The sequence below is a fragment of the Oncorhynchus kisutch genome, linkage group LG2, assembly GCF_002021735.2.
Source record: "Oncorhynchus kisutch isolate 150728-3 linkage group LG2, Okis_V2, whole genome shotgun sequence".
Lineage (NCBI taxonomy): Eukaryota > Metazoa > Chordata > Actinopteri > Salmoniformes > Salmonidae > Oncorhynchus > Oncorhynchus kisutch.
In genome coordinates, this window is record NC_034175.2 from 72,180,356 (window position 1) to 72,197,273 (window position 16,918).

Consider the following 16,918-nt stretch of genomic DNA (forward strand, 5'->3'; position numbering starts at 1 on the left):
TTGTTCTTTGGTGACGTAAAAGAGGTGCGACAAATACTTCCGCACTTCTGTGCGTCCCACGTGAACGGTATTTGTAGAAGTAGCCATGGCATCTCTCGGTGCCTGTGGAGAATGGCTTGTTTCAACCTATGAAAAAAAGCTCATTGCAATACACACTAAAAAGAACAGGTTTGTACGAACAGATGTGGCTAATATTATATTGTTTGTACAATAATGCGTCGTATAAGCTAAGCTAGTAGGCTAGTAGCGATGAGAAATAAATAAGATAACTAACGTTAGCTCCGTATCATCCTAGCTAACGTTATTAGCTAAGTTAGTCCATTCATAGACGGTGACGGTATACACTGCGAGTACAACATATTTTCCATCACAGAATGACCAGGTGAACGCTATGACACCCTTTTGACGTCACTTGTTAAATCAACTTCAATCAGTGATGATGAAGAAGGGGAGGAGACAGGTTAAGCCACGAGACAATTGAGACATGGTGTGTGTGTGTGTGTGCCAAGACAAAATATTGAACTGCCTTTGAACGGGGTATGGTAGTAGGTGCCAGGCGCACAGGCTGCAACTCCAATATTAGGAAGGTGTTCCTAATGTTTTGTACTCAGTACAAAACAGGCTACTTTAGTACATTCTTGGGCTAGCCAGCTATGTGTATTAAATCACAAGTCCACATTTAAATCATCAATGATTAAATGCTCCTTTCTCATTTTGTACCAGAGAACCATTTGTGTTTGACTGCAGCGCAGCAGAACAGAAGCCAAAGGACCCAGAGGCCGACAACAAAAGGTAAACAACATTAGCTAGCTATGTCTTTTCAGCCAACTGACCTCTCAGGAATGTATAATATGTGTTGCCAACCCCTTGCAGTGTACCCATCATTGCTGAGTTATCGACCTAGATATGTGACTGAACCACGTGACACTTGTTTGATTTGAAATGTGTGTGTCACCGTGTGGTAAGAAGCAACTGTTTTCAAGGGATACGATTTCATCAGAAATGTACTGATCCCTTTCATCCTGGTAGTGATGGATCAGAAGAGACAGGAAGTGACAAGATCCTGGCGTTTTCCGTTTCCTCCTCTGCGAAGTTGGTCGCGCTGACAGATGACACCAAACGCCTGGTTCTGTTCCGCTGTGAACCCTCATGGCAGGTCATCAGTACAAGGTATCCATAGGACAAGCAGATAAAAGCAAATATCCGACTGACTGAAATCAGCCAAAGAAATCTGAATGTGTCGATTGTCTTTTGAGATGTTGAGTGAGACCGTTGTATTATTTTCAGATGGGTTGTGCGGAGGTGCACGTCTCTTGTGTTCACCGAAGCTGAGGATGAGGTGTGGGCAGCAGACAAGTCAGGTGACGTCTACTCCTTCTCTGTGGTGGAGCCCCAGAAGACAGGAGAGTTGAAGCTGGGACATCTATCCATGCTTCTATCAATGGTAAAGAGGATTAATTCATTCACCCTTTATTATCAAAGGGTAGGTTATTTTTCATAGTTGAATGTTTTTAAAGGGCATTTTCAGAAGATGGGATAGCCCTTACTTAGTCCCGTCTTACATCTCAGATTTGGCAGAGTTGATGGGGTTCGATTCCTTCAATGGTTGTACATTTTCACAATAGTAGCATCCCGATCAATTGCTCGCTTCAAGTGAGGGATAGCCCTTTTTTATTTATTTATTTTTTATTTTACCTTTATTTAACCAGCCAACGAGAGTGTACAGGTCGCAGTGGTGGGTAGTATATGGGGCTTTGGTGATAAAACGGATTGCACTGTGATAGACTGCATCCAATTTGTTGAGTAGGGTATTGGAGGCTATTTTGTAAATGACTTAGTCCCGTCTTACATCTCAGATTTGGCAGAGTTGATGGGGTTCGATTCCTTCAATGGTTGTACATTTTCACAATAGTAGCATCCCGATCAATGGCTCGCTTCAAGTGAACAACTCCTGGTGAACTGCCAGTCAGTTTGGGATATCTCCCCCACTCTTCTCCTCTAGACCCTGACCCCCAACGACAAGTATGTCGTCACAGCTGACCGCGATGAGAAGATCAGGGTCAGCCACTTGAGGTCACCACACAACATTCAGGCATTCTGCCTGGGACACTTGGAGTGAGTACAACTGGCCTACCTAGCAATGAATGGCCACAGAATTTAAACATTAGTTCATGTTTTAACCAGTTGGTTACCACTCCAATTTCCTGATATTTCAAGTTTTTTTTTTCTCCAGATTTGTCAGTTCTCTTTTGGCCCCACCAGGACACCCACAGTGGCTACTCTCTGGATCAGGGGTGAGCGATCTAGACATATTACAATTCTGCTGAATTTAGTAATATTACTTAACACTGGATTATCTTTCAGTTAGAGGTATCACTTGTACCGGTTCAGATTAAGCACACATTGTTTTTTAAATGGAGACTAGTGTGTCTGACTGTGCTGGTGTGTGTTGACAGGATGGGACCATGAAGCTGTGGGAGTATGAGTCAGGTCGGAGGCTCCAGAGCTGGGACCTGAAGCAGCTGAGGGACATGCCGAAGTCAGACACAGAAAAGGAAACGGTGACCACTTTACTTCTCACATTAACCCTATCAGTCCTGAGATCCCAACTAGTCAGTGACAACTGTTTTGAGTTTGTGACAGCGACTATGTGAGCTTATTACAGTGTTAAAGACAGTATGTCCTGGGATTTCCTACGATCTTCTACGTAGAAGAAACCCCTTACCTTCTAAACATCTGTTTGGGAGAGTCTCTGCTTTTCAATGATTAGGGGGTGGATGAAATTTTACTTATGTTATAAAATATACACTGCTCAAAAAAATAAAGGGAACACTTAAACAACACAATGTAACTCCAAGTCAATCACACTTCTGTGAAATCAAACTGTCCACTTAGGAAGCAACACTGATTGACGATAAATTTCACATGCTGTTGTGCAAATGGAATAGACAACAGGTGGAAATTATAGGCAATTAGCAAGACACCCCCAAAAAAGGAGTGGTTCTGCAGGTGGTAACCACAGACCACTTCTCAGTTCCTATGCTTCCTGGCTGAAGTTTTGGTCACTTTTGAATGCTGGCAGTGCTTTCACTCTAGTGGTAGCATGAGACTGAGTCTACAACCCACACAAGTTGCTCAGTTAGTGCAGCTCATCCAGGATGGCACATCAATGCGAGCTGTGGCAAGAAAGTTTGCTGTGTCTGTCAGCGTAGTGTCCAGAGCATGGAGGCGCTACCAGGAGACAGGCCAGTACATCGGGAGACGTGGAGGAGGCCGTAGGAGGGCAACAACCCAGCAGCAGGACCGCTACCTCCGCCTTTGTGCAAGGAGGAGCAGGAGGAGCACTGCCAGAGACCTGCAAAATGACCTCCAGTAGGCCACAAATGTGCATGTGTCTGGTCAAACGGTCAGAAACAGACTCCATGAGGGTGGTATGAGGGCCCGACATCCACAGGTGGGTGTTGTGCTTACAGCCCAACACCATGCAGGACGTTTTTAATTTGCCATAGAACACCAAGATTGGCAAATTCCCCACTGGCGCCCGGTGCTCTTCACAGATGAAAGCAGGTTCACACTGAGCACATGTGACAGTCTGGAGACGCCGTGGAGAACGTTCTGCTGCCTGCAACATCCTCCAGCATGACCGATTTGGCGGTGGGTCAGTCATGGTGTGGGGTGGCATTTCTTTGGGGGACCGCACAGCCCTCCATGTGCTCGCCAGAGGTAGCCTGACTGCCATTAGGTACCGAGATGATGAGATCCTCAGACCCCTTGTGAGACCATATGTTGGTGCGGTTGGCCCTGGGTTCCTCCTAATGCAAGACAATGCTAGACCTCATGTGGCTGGAGTGTGTCAGCAGTTCCTGCAAGAGGAAGGCATTGATGCTATGGACTGGCACGCCCGTTCCCCAGACCTGAAACCAATTGAGCACATCTGGGACATCATGTCTCGCTCCATCCACCAACGCCACGTTGCACCACAGACTGTCCAGGAGTTGGCGGATGCTTTAGTCCAGGTCTGGGAGGAGATCCCTCAGGAGACCATCCGCCACCTCATCAGGAGCATGCCCAGGCATTGTAGGGAGGTCATACAGGCACGTGGACGCCACACACACTACTGATTTTGACTTGTTTTAAGGACATTAAATCAAAGTTGGATCAGCCTGTAGTGTTGTTTTCCACTTTAATTTTGAGTGTGACTCCAAATCCAGACCTCCATGGGTTGATATTCGATTTCCATTGATGATTTTGTTATCACATAATGCTGTTAATTGTCGTGTTCTGAATTGTTCACTGGGGGTGGGGGGGGTCTTTCTCTAACCTACAGTATCATTAACATTATATTCTCTAACCTACATTAACATTATATTCTCTAACCTACAGTATCATTAACATTATATTCTCTAACCTACATTAACATTATTCTCTAACCTACAGTATCATTAACATTATATTCAAACAGTCTGATTTTGTAACCTAATACATTTGTTAATAAATCAAATCAAATGTATTTATAAAGCCCTTCGTACATCAGCTGATATCTCAAAGTGCTGTACAGAAACCCAGCCTAAAACCCCAAACAGCAAGCAATGCAGGTGTAGAAGCACAGTGGCTAGGAAAAGGGAAAAACTCCCTAGAAAGGCAGGAACCTAGGAAGAAACCTAGAGAGAAACCAGGCTATGTAATAATACACTGGTTACAGAGCAGTGCGCTTTCTCGCAGCGACATTTGAGGACATTACATGTTGTGGTCGTCTGCAGAGTTGTTTCCGCAAGAAGCCAAATCCACACAAAGCTTGCGGTCCGCTCTGTTGTTGTTTTTGTGAGAAATATTTGTACAACAGTTATGTACAACAGTACATTCACATTAATATGAAAAGCCTATATTAAAATATTACATCTCAAAATCGATATCTATCTTGTTTTATGTCTTCCGGATTCAATGGTGCGCCTGTCAGTCAGCCTTAATTCTCACACAACAATCCAGCCTAGCTGGCACGATGTTATTGAAAACATTTACAACTCGAAATATAATTGTTCTGAACCGTCAGCCAACCCACGAGTTGAAAGAATGTTTTCATTCCACCTGCCAGTGAATTATTCTTTTTAATGTTTTTTTTTTTTTCAGGGTCAACTGTTGGTATTTGACCTGATGCAAGACCATAGTGGATCGTCAATCCCCCCTCAGTTATGTTTGTGACATCATCATAATTTGTACCTTTTCTTCCCAGAGGTCTGCAGTCAGCAGGATCGCTGGATCCCCCGGTGGACATCATGTGGCGGTGCAGTGTGAGAGGTCGGTGCATATATCAGGAGTTGACAGTGTACTGTGCACATATATAAATGACCCTAGCTATGTAGATCAGTGGAGTGTGTGTGTAACCTGTGACATAATATTTGTCCTGTGTTTTCCAGAGTTCCCTCGGTGCAGTTGTTTGGGATGGAGCAAGGGACAGAGGAGCGACTGATGCCCTCCAGCAGGTTGACCCTACCTCACTGTCCTCTGGATTTGACCTTTGACCCCCAGGGTCGGCTCTGGGTCCTGCTGGATAGCCGAGAGACGCCGTTCCTCGTGTACACACACACGCAAGACAGCTGGCAGGTACTGCTGTTCGTTGACAACACCGTAGTACCCTCCAAGCTCATCACACACAACAGTATACTGTTCTTTATTTAGTAAACAAACACACCAGGGTTTGTGTTTTATCCCTTATGTTGTCACTGGGGTGTTTTGTTCTCTCTCTCTCTCTGCAGTGCGACAGTGAAAGCCCAGAGATGAAAAGAGTGACGGAGGCCCTTCAGCCGCATTGGGAGGCACTTCAGGGTGAGTCATCACACATAAGGCACAACACTGTGCCCTCACATTACCCATCATCCTTCTCACTCAGTAAAGAGCAGTTCTAACCTGCGATGTTTATGCACTTGGCTCCATGTCTGCCTCCATGTTCCCCTGAGCTAAGTAGTTCTTAATGCGAAGTAGTCAAGACTACCAGGAGACTTTACATGTAGTTTTTTACTCTGTTATTTAGTGGATGCTCAGAGATACCTGCAACATAAACTTGGATCAAGGCTTAGAACAAAGGGGTTTGATATGATATTCAAATAGTAATCCACCACCTGAATGAACTGTGCTACAATTTCTTTCGCTGTCTCTGACCCTGCTCCTCCTTCCTGTTTCTCCTCACAACAGTCTCAGCAGGGTTAGAGAGCCGGTTCCAACACCTTTACAAGGGCAACTTTGACAACATGGCGTCCTACAGAGAGAAGAAACAGCAGAGGCTCCAACAGCAGAAGGAACAAGGAGGCAAAAAGAGAGGACCAGGAAAGGGACAGCAGTCCAACGGAGCCAGTAAAAAAGCCAAGAAAGGCAACCAGCCTGGGCCAGTGACCAAAGCCTCGAGCTGAAACAGATAGGACAGACAGATTCTATATTTTGGTTTAAAAGGGCTTCTTTCAGAGTTCTGTTGTTCTATCTTTGTTTGGAGATGGATAGACTAACCATTTGAGTTGTAAATTTATTATGATTTGTGATTTACTGAGATTTTTTTTTAAATAAAAAATGATGACTGACCGTTTGATGCTTAAAAGTGTCTCTCTTGCGCTCCACTAAATGTATAGTCCTCTCCAGTTGAACAAGAGCCTAGCACTGTGTAGTGTCGTACCCTGACCACTGGGGAACCAAGTCCTTCCACTGTCAGAAAGTGCATGTCTGACCCAATTCAGGATCGGGGGTGTTTGATTACATTTCCTACTTCACTTCAAGAAATACTTCCTTGAACATTAACTTTCATATGCCTTAATTACCAACTTATACGGAGTCTGCATATGAATAAAATGTTTAAATTATGAGCCTAATTTAGCCTAGGAAGCACTGAGCTATTTAAAGAGAAAGGCAGGACCTGTGATTGGCTGAGATGTCTCCAAAGTAGGATACGTTTTTTAAAATCAAATTTCAGAGGTAAAACATTTCCCCTTGCATTAAAAGGCTTCAGGTGTTTCAACAACATCCTATTGTTTTGTAAGGTTTACCGCCACACTGACAGCTCTTCATACCTTCATAAGTAAACAGGGATGACTACTTGTTGCTCACCATCCATTCAGTCTGGCTTAATCACATGAACCATAACGTCTCCACAGCTACAGGTACGACTACTCAGTAAGCACTGCTGGGTAGAATTTATATACTGAACAATAATGTAAATGCAACAATTTGAACGATTTTACTGCATTACAGTTTATACAAGGAAATCAGTCAATTGACATAAATTCGTTAAGCCTTAATCTATGGATTTCACATGCCTAGGCAGGGGTGGAGCCATGGGTGGGCCTGGGAAGGCATAGGCCCACCCACTCAGAATACTTTTTTTTTTCTTCACAAATGGGCTTTATTACAAATATAAATATTCATCAGCTGTCCGGGTGGCTGGTCTCAAGACGATCCCGCAGGTGAAGAAGCCGGATGTGGAGGTCCTGGGCTGGCGTGGTTTCATGTGGTCTATGGTTGAGGCCGGTTCAACGTACTGCTTATGGTAGAGAAATTAACATTACATTCTCTGGCAATAGCTTTGATGGACATTCCTGCAGTCAGCATGCCAATTGCATGCTCCCTCAACTTGAGACATCTGTGGCATTGTGTTGGGTGACAAAACTGCACATTTTAGAGTGGCCTTTTATTGTCCCCAGCACAAGGTGCACCTGTGTAATGATCATGCTGTTTAATCAGCTTCTTGATATGCCACACCTGTCAGGTGGATGGATTATCTTGGTAAAAGAGAAATGCTTACTAGCAGGGATGTAAACAAATTTGGCCACAAAATTGGAGAGAAATAAGCTTTTTGTGCGTATGGAAAATTTCTGGGATTGGGACCAACACTTTACATGTTGCGTTTCTATTTTTGTTCAATGTAAATAGCCTACAACGCAAACAGTCCACATAAAAGGTTATATTTAAAATAAACATTTATTTTTGTAGGAAACAAAGGCAACAAAAAATCTGTACATTCTGAAAAAACAAAAAACATTTCAAAACAAAAAAGGCAAGACATAAAATCAAAATATCGTTCACTGAAGTAGTCCGTGCTGTTCAAGTCGACATTCCCTGATATAAGCTTTGGATTGTCCATCCAGCCAGTCAGTCAGACAGGCTTGGTCGGTTTCCCCTCTTCCTCAGAATGCCATACTGACTCGTCTCCACCATAGGACATTTGAGCTGAAATAGAGGAACATACGTTAACATTTAAACACCACACCCATATGGTTTATAGAAGACCTTCAATGCAGCCAGTCAAAACAACTACCTTCGAGCTCTCATTTCTTCTTCCCCATAGTCAGGTTCTCACTTTTCTTTTTCTGCACCTGAAGGAGAGAGACATTCACAGCACTGTTCCAGTCACTGCTACACATAAGACGTGTCCTCAAAGAAAACAATCAAACACACACATAAATATATCGGACCTCATTCATGGCATCGTCAATCTGCTTGAGCTCCTCGTATCTGTCTCGTGACTCTCTCAGAGGCTGGATCATCACTTCGTCAATCTGAGGGAACAGCTGAGAGAGAGACAAGAGGCCGGTTTTTATCGTCATCGTCACAGGTCGTATTCTCATTTTACAGTCCCATCCATCCGTCGCTCACCTTCATTACGGTCTCAAACATGGGGATAAGGACGAACTTGATGAATCCGATCTGGGCGGTGGGTTTGGTGACCTTTTCTCTGTCCATGAAGGGGGCTACAGGCAGACTCTCTGCCTTCTCCCTGTCACTCTGATGAAAGAATGGAGAAGAGAGAGAAAGTTCAGTGCAATCCTTCACTTTTAATACAAAACGGCACATACATGGGGTCCGGAATTATTGGATCCCTTGATAACGATGATTAAAAAATATTTAAAAAATCAGCAGGTTTTCATCAGAGATCTCTCTGTACTTTGCTCCATTCATCTTTCCCTCAATCCTGACTAGTCTCCCAGTCTCTGCCACCACCATGCTTCACCGTAGGGATGGTGCCAGGTGTCCTCCAGACGTGGCGCTTGGTATTCAGGCCAAAGGTTTCATCAGACTAGAGAATTTTGTTTCTCATGGTCTGAGAATCCTTTAGGGTCTTTTTGGCAACTCCAAGCAGCTGTCATGTGCCTTTTACTGAGGAGTGGCTTCCGTTTGGCCACTCTACCATAAAGGCCTGATTAGTGGAGAGCTGCAGAGATGGTTGTCCTTCTGGAAGGTTCTCCCATCTCCACAGAGAAACTCTGGAGCTCTGTCAGTGTGACCACCGGGTTCTGCCCTTCTCCCCCAATTGCTCAGTTTGGCCAGGCAGCCAGCTCCAGCAAGAGTGTTGGTGGTTCCAAACTTCTTCCATTTAAGAATTATGGAGGTCACTGTGTTCTTGGGAAACTTCAATACTGCAGAAATGTTTTGGTACCCTTCCCCAGATCTGTGCCTCAACACAATCCTGTCTCGGAGCTCTATGGACAATTCCTTCGACCTCATGGCTTGGTTTGTGCTCTGACATGCACTGTCAACTGTGGGACCTTATATAGACAGGTGTGTGCCTTTCCAAATAATGTCCAATCAATAGAATTTACCACAGGTTAGTTGTAGAAACATCTCAAGGATGATCAATGGAAACAGGATGCGTCTGAGATCAATTTCGAGTCTCATAAGCAAAGGGTCTGAATACTGATGTAAATAAAGTAATTATTTTTGTTTTGTTTATACATTTGCAAACATTTCTAAAAAATGACAAATTGAAAACAGTTATGGGGGTATTGTGTGTAGATTGATGAGGATTTTATTTAATACATTTTAGAATAAGGCTGTAACGTAAAAAAATGTGGAAAAGGTCAAGGGGTCTGAATACTTTCCGAAGGCACTGTATATGGGGCTATGTACTGTATAAAAACGCATATACAGTACATATGGGGCTTTACGTACCTGCATGAAGTACTCCTCCAGCAGACAGTCGACCCAGGGCTCAGCCACCTCCATGGGCCGCACCTCGTTAGAGATGTCACAGCACTTAATTAGCACCATCTTCAGCTAGGGGTCAAAGGTTACACAGAGCAGAGTTTAATATAGGGAGGGGGTCTACCAGATGGCCCACATAAATAGCAGCAGAAAGGACTAGCAAACACACCTAGGGAAGTTGTAAATATCGTATTACTGCATAGGGCAGTAGAACAAATACACCGATTTGCACAAACTGTAAGGCAGTGGAAAATGTATTCTAGGGGCAAATACATAGTCATGTGTATCCTTACACAAGTGACATGCTCTTCATCACTGAAGTCAAAGCGGTCCACTTTATGCTTGAATGAGTCCAGTATCTCGCCATGTCGTGCCATGTCTGTGGCCAGGATCAGTGTGATGATTCCCTAAGACAGAGAGAGAGAGATCAGTGTGATGATTCCCAAAGACAGACAGAGAGATCAGTGTGATGAATCCCTAAGACAGAGAGAGAGAGATCAGTGTGATGATTCCCTAAGACAGAGAGAGAGAGATCAGTGTGATGATTTCCTAAGACAGAGAGATCAGTGTGATGATTCCCTAAGACAGAGAGAGAGAGATCAGTGTGATGATTCCCTAAGACAGAGAGAGAGAGATCAGTGTGATGATTTCCTAAGACAGAGAGATCAGTGTGATGATTCCCTAAGACAGAGAGAGAGAGATCAGTGTGATGATTTCCTAAGACAGAGAGATCAGTGTGATGATTCCCTAAGACAAAGAGATCAGTGTGATGATTCCCTAAGACAGAGAGAGAGATCAGTGTGATGATTCCCTAAGACAGAGATACAGGTCAGCACACACACTCCTACCACCTACCTGACGAATCTGTTTGAAGGCCTCAGCATCGAAGGTAGAGAAGATGTTGCAGTCAGGCTGGGAGAAGATCTGGAAGGCCACTGCACAGTGATGATTCTCCAGAGGAGAGATGTCATTGTAACGTACCGCAAGCTCCGTCCGTGCGTTTATCTGGTACCTGAGAGAGAGAATTAGTCTCACAGGCCATGCTCACAGGCCATTAGTCTCACAGGCCATTAGTCTCACAGGCCATGCTCACAGGCCATTAGTCTCACAGGCCATGCTCACAGGCCATTAGTCTCACAGGCCATGCTCACAGGCCATTAGTCTCACAGGCCATGCTTTCAAATCTCTTCTTGAATGAAACCTGGGTGTCTAGTTTCATTGAAGTAGTATAGCCAGACTGTGTCTAGTTTCATTGAATTCGGATGGCCAGATGGCAGGGATAGAGAGAGAAGAGAAGTCTTACGTGTTGTTGTACCCGGGGTGCTGCAGATCGTGGCACACGGCAGCTGTCATCAGAATCAGAATGTCCACCTGGGTGAATATCTCCTGGGAGACACACAACACAGGCTCATTACGTCAATGAATGGGCCATCTGTGTACTGTGCGCACGTGTGTGTGTGTGGGTGTGCGTGCGTGCGTGCGTGCGGGTGGGTGGGTGGGTGGGTGTTTTCCCGGCATGCAAGTTTGCACAGGTAGGTAAATCCGTGAGTGTGTGTGTGTGTGTGTGTGAGTGTGAGAGATCTCATTAGCACGTCTTTAACATGGCCGCCTCATAATCACTCATTATAGCCTTTGATGATAAATAAACCTCTCGTGAATGGATGACAGAGCGTCTCCAAGGGAGTAGAATTTCTCTTCCAAACTCGTCTCTCAGCGTCTCTCTCTCCTCTTCAAGAAAAAAACGATTCCTCCTCACCAATCTCTCTTTCTCATCACTCCCGTATTATTGATGCCCTTCTATAGAGCTGAGGTTTATAGTCTTACTGTTGAATTACTGTAGTATTACTGTGGTATTACTGTAGTATTACTGTAGTATTACTGTAGTATTACTGTGGAATTACTGTAGTATTACTGTGGAATTACTGTAGTATTACTGTAGTATTACTGTAGTATTACTGTGGAATTACTGTAGTATTACTGTGGAATTACTGTAGTATTACTGTAGTATTACTGTGGAATTACTGTAGTATTACTGTGGAATTACTGTAGTATTACTGTTATAGTCTCACTACTGTTATAGCCTCTCTACTGTATATAGCCTCTCTACTGTATATAGCCTCTCTACTGTATATAGCCTCGCTACTGTATATAGCCTCGCTACTGTATATAGCCTCGCTACTGTTATAGCCTCACTACTGTTATAGCCTCACTACTGTTATAGCCTCTCTACTGTATATAGCCTCTCTACTGTATATAGCCGCTCTACTGTATATAGCCCCTCTACTGTATATAGCCTCTCTACTGTATATAGCCTCTCTACTGTATATAGCCTCTCTACTGTATATAGCCGCTCTACTGTGTATATAGCCGCTCTACTGTGTATATAGCCGCTCTACTGTATATAGCCTCACTACTGTATATAGCCTCTCTACTGTATATAGCCGCTCTACTGTATATAGCCTCTCTACTGTATATAGCCGCTCTACTGTATATAGTCTCTCTACTGTATATAGCCGCTCTACTGTATATAGCCGCTCTACTGTATATAGCCTCTCTACTGTATATAGCCTCTCTACTGTATATAGCCGCTCTACTGTATATAGCCGCTCTACTGTATATAACCTCTCTACTGTACATAGCCTCTCTACTGTATATAGCCTCGCTACTGTATATAGCCTCGCTACTGTATATAGCCTCACTACTGTTATAGCCTCGCTACTGTTTTAGCCTCTCTACTGTATATAGCCTCTCTACTGTATATAGCCGCTCTACTGTATATAGCCTCGCTACTGTATATAGCCTCGCTACTGTATATAGCCTCGCTACTGTTATAACCTCTCTACTGTATATAGCATCTCTACTGTATATAGCCTCTCTACTGTATATAGCCGCTCTACTGTATATAGCCGCTCTACTGTATATAGCCGCTCTACTGTATATAGCCGCTCTACTGTATATAGCCTCTCTACTGTATATAGCCTCTCTACTGTATATAGCCTCTCTACTGTATATAACCTCTCTACTGTATATAGCCTCTCTACTGTATATAGCCTCGTATATAGCCTCTCTACTGTATATAGCCTCTCTACTGTATATAGCCTCTCTACTGTATATAGCCTCTCTACTGTATATAGCCTCTCTACTGTATATAGCCCCTCTACTGTGTATAGCCTCTCTACTGTATATAGCCTCTCTACTGTATATAGCCGCTCTACTGTATATAGCCGCTCTACTGTATATAGCCTCACTACTGTATATAGCCGCTCTACTGTATATAGCCTCTCTACTGTATATAGCCTCTCTACTGTATATAGCCTCTCTACTGTATATAACCTCTCTACTGTATATAGCCTCTCTACTGTATATAGCCTCGTATATAGCCTCTCTACTGTATATAGCCTCTCTACTGTATATAGCCTCTCTACTGTATATAGCCTCTCTACTGTATATAGCCTCTCTACTGTGTATAGCCCCTCTACTGTGTATAGCCTCTCTACTGTATATAGCCTCTCTACTGTATATAGCCGCTCTACTGTATATAGCCGCTCTACTGTATATAGCCGCTCTACTGTATATAGCCTCTCTACTGTATATAGCCGCTCTACTGTATATAGCCGCTCTACTGTATATAGCCTCTCTACTGTATATAGCCGCTCTACTGTATATAGCCGCTCTACTGTATATAGCCTCTCTACTGTATATAGCCTCTCTACTGTATATAGCCGCTCTACTGTATATAGCCGCTCTACTGTATATAACCTCTCTACTGTATATAGCCGCTCTACTGTATATAGCCGCTCTACTGTATATAGCCGCTCTACTGTATATAGCCTCACTACTGTATATAGCCGCTCTACTGTATATAGCCTCACTACTGTATATAGCCGCTCTACTGTATATAGCCGCTCTACTGTATATAGCCTCTCTACTGTATATAGCCTCTCTACTGTATATAACCTCTCTACTGTATATAGCCTCTACTGTATATAGCCTCTACTGTATATAGCCTCTACTGTATATAGCCTCACTACTGTATATAGCCTCGCTACTGTATATAGCCTCTCTACTGTATATAGCCGCTCTACTGTATATAGCCTCTCTACTGTATATAGCCTCGCTACTGTATATAGCCTCGCTACTGTATATAGCCTCTCTACTGTATATAGCCTCGCTACTGTATATAGCCTCTCTACTGTATATAGCCTCGCTACTGTATATAGCCTCGCTACTGTATATAACCTCTCTACTGTATATAGCCTCTCTACTGTATATAGCCTCGCTACTGTATATAGCCTCTCTACTGTATATAGCCTCTCTACTGTATATAGCCGCTCTACTGTATATAGCCGCTCTACTGTATATAGCCTCACTACTGTATATAGCCGCTCTACTGTATATAGCCTCACTACTGTATATAGCCGCTCTACTGTATATAGCCTCTCTACTGTATATAGCCTCTCTACTGTATATAGCCTCTCTACTGTATATAGCCTCTACTGTATATAGCCTCTACTGTATATAGCCTCTACTGTATATAGCCTCGCTACTGTATATAGCCTCGCTACTGTATATAGCCTCTCTACTGTATATAGCCGCTCTACTGTATATAGCCTCTCTACTGTATATAGCCTCGCTACTGTATATAGCCTCGCTACTGTATATAGCCTCTCTACTGTATATAGCCTCACTACTGTATATAGCCGCTCTACTGTATATAGCCTCACTACTGTATATAGCCGCTCTACTGTATATAGCCTCTCTACTGTATATAGCCTCTCTACTGTATATAGCCTCTCTACTGTATATAACCTCTCTACTGTATATAGCCTCTACTGTATATAGCCTCTACTGTATATAGCCTCTACTGTATATAGCCTCGCTACTGTATATAGCCTCGCTACTGTATATAGCCTCTCTACTGTATATAGCCGCTCTACTGTTTATAGCCTCTCTACTGTATATAGCCTCGCTACTGTATATAGCCTCTCTACTGTATATAGCCTCGCTACTGGATATAACCTCTCTACTGTATATAGCCTCTCTACTGTATATAGCCTCGCTACTGTATATAGCCTCTCTACTGTATATAGCCTCGCTACTGTATATAGCCTCTCTACTGTATATAGCCTCTCTACTGTATATAGCCTCGCTACTGTATATAGCCTCTCTACTGTATATAGCCTCGCTACTGTATATAGCCTCTCTACTGTATATAGCCTCTCTACTGTGTATAGCCTCTCTACTGTATATAGCCTCTCTACTGTATATAGCCTCTCTACTGTATATAGCCGCTCTACTGTATATAGCCTCACTACTGTATATAGCCTCTCTACTGTATATAGCCTCACTACTGTATATAGCCTCTCTACTGTTATTTTTCACTGTCTTTTTACTGTTGTTTTATTTCTTTACTTACCTATTGTTCACCTAATACCTTTTTTTGCACTATTGGTTAGAGCCTGTAAGCATTTCACTGTAAGGTGAACCTGCTGTATTCGGCGCACGTGACAAATAAACTTTGATTTGATATTACTGTAGTATTACGGTGGTATTACCTGTAGTATTATATGTAGTATTACTGTGGTGTTACTGTAGTATTACCTGTAGTATTACTGTAGTATCACCTGTAGTATTACTGTGGTATCACCTGTAGTATTACTGTAGTATTGCCTGTAGTATCGCTGTAGTATCACCTGTAGTATTACGGTGGTATTACCTGTAGTATTATATGTAGTATTACTGTGGTGTTACTGTAGTATTACCTGTCGTATTACTGTAGTATCACCTGTAGTATTACTGTGGTATCACCTGTAGTATTACTGTAGTATTGCCTGTAGTATCGCTGTAGTATCACCTGTAGTATTACGGTGGTATTACCTGTTGTATTATATGTAGTATTACTGTGGTGTTACTGTAGTATTGCCTGTAGTATTACTGTGATATGACTGTGTTATTACATGTAGTGTTACTGTAGTAAATATTGTAGTATTACCCATAGTATCACTTTGGTATTACCAGTAGCATTATTCTAGTATTATTCTAGTATTACTGTGGTATAACCTGTAGTATTACCCATAGTATTACCTGTAGTATTACCCATAGTATTACCTGTAGTGTGACTATAGTATTACCTGTAGTATTACTGTAGCATTACTTTAGTATTATTACTGTGGTATTACTGTGGCATTACTATAGTACACCATGTAGTATTACTGTAATACTACCTGTAGTACCCCATGTAGTATTACTGTAATACTACCTGTAGTACTCCCTGTAGTACTCCCTATAGTATTACTGTGGTATTACCTATAGTATTACTGTGGCATTATTATAGTATTACTGTGGTATTACATGTAGTATTACTGTAGTATTACCTGTTGTATTACCTGTAGTATTACTGTAGTATTACATGTGGTACCACTGTAGTATTGCATGTAGTATTACTGTAGTATTACATGTGGTATTACTGTAGTATTACCTGTAGTATTACTGTGGTATTACTGTAGTATTGCCTGTAGTATTACCTGTATTATTACTGTTGTATTACTGTGGTATTACTGTAGTATTACCTGTATTATTACTGTAGTATTACTGTAGTATTACTGTAGTATTACTGTAGTATTGCCTGTAGTATTACTGTAGTATTACCTGTAGGCTGCAGAGGCAGATCATGCTGTACATCATCTGAGTGACACAAAAACAGTGACGGAAGTTATGGAAGGGATTCACCTGGTAGTTGTCATGGATACAAAGCTGCAGGGAGGTAGAGGGGAAGGAAGACGTGAGACCATCAGACATCTACAACAAACCTGACACTAGTAACAAGTGGTGCAGCAGTATATGAAGAACAGTTGTAGATATCTCTAGATGTCTTACCAGCCAACTCTTCAGTGTGATGGGGTTCATGTTGAAGCCCTTGACCAGGTCCAGGTCATTGTACATGTGCTCCAGGCAGCTC

At 42.8% G+C, this 16,918-nt stretch overlaps 2 protein-coding genes across 2 annotated transcripts in view; one reads left to right on the forward strand and one right to left on the reverse strand.

The window, feature by feature from the left end:
- Positions 1-6,574, forward strand: wdr4 (WD repeat domain 4). The gene is made up of 11 exons (XM_020461748.2): positions 1-168; positions 724-792; positions 1,030-1,170; positions 1,288-1,444; positions 2,003-2,115; positions 2,234-2,294; positions 2,457-2,561; positions 5,231-5,295; positions 5,415-5,601; positions 5,754-5,823; positions 6,190-6,574. The coding sequence occupies exons 1-11, from the start codon at positions 86-88 to the stop codon at positions 6,402-6,404; spliced, it is 1,266 nt and encodes a 421-aa protein (XP_020317337.1). The 5' UTR covers positions 1-85; the 3' UTR covers positions 6,405-6,574.
- Positions 6,575-7,826: 1,252 nt separating this feature from the next.
- pde9aa (phosphodiesterase 9aa) overlaps positions 7,827-16,918 on the reverse strand; it is a 46,849-nt gene continuing 37,757 nt past the window's right edge. Inside the window, 10 exon segments of the mRNA XM_031802341.1 lie at positions 7,827-8,208; positions 8,297-8,354; positions 8,454-8,549; positions 8,635-8,763; positions 9,928-10,032; positions 10,254-10,367; positions 10,816-10,972; positions 11,264-11,346; positions 16,609-16,713; positions 16,837-16,918. The exon segment at positions 16,837-16,918 is cut by the window's right edge and continues 5 nt beyond it. Of these exon segments, the coding sequence (XP_031658201.1) occupies positions 8,307-8,354; positions 8,454-8,549; positions 8,635-8,763; positions 9,928-10,032; positions 10,254-10,367; positions 10,816-10,972; positions 11,264-11,346; positions 16,609-16,713; positions 16,837-16,918 (919 nt within the window). The 3' untranslated portion in view covers positions 7,827-8,208; positions 8,297-8,306.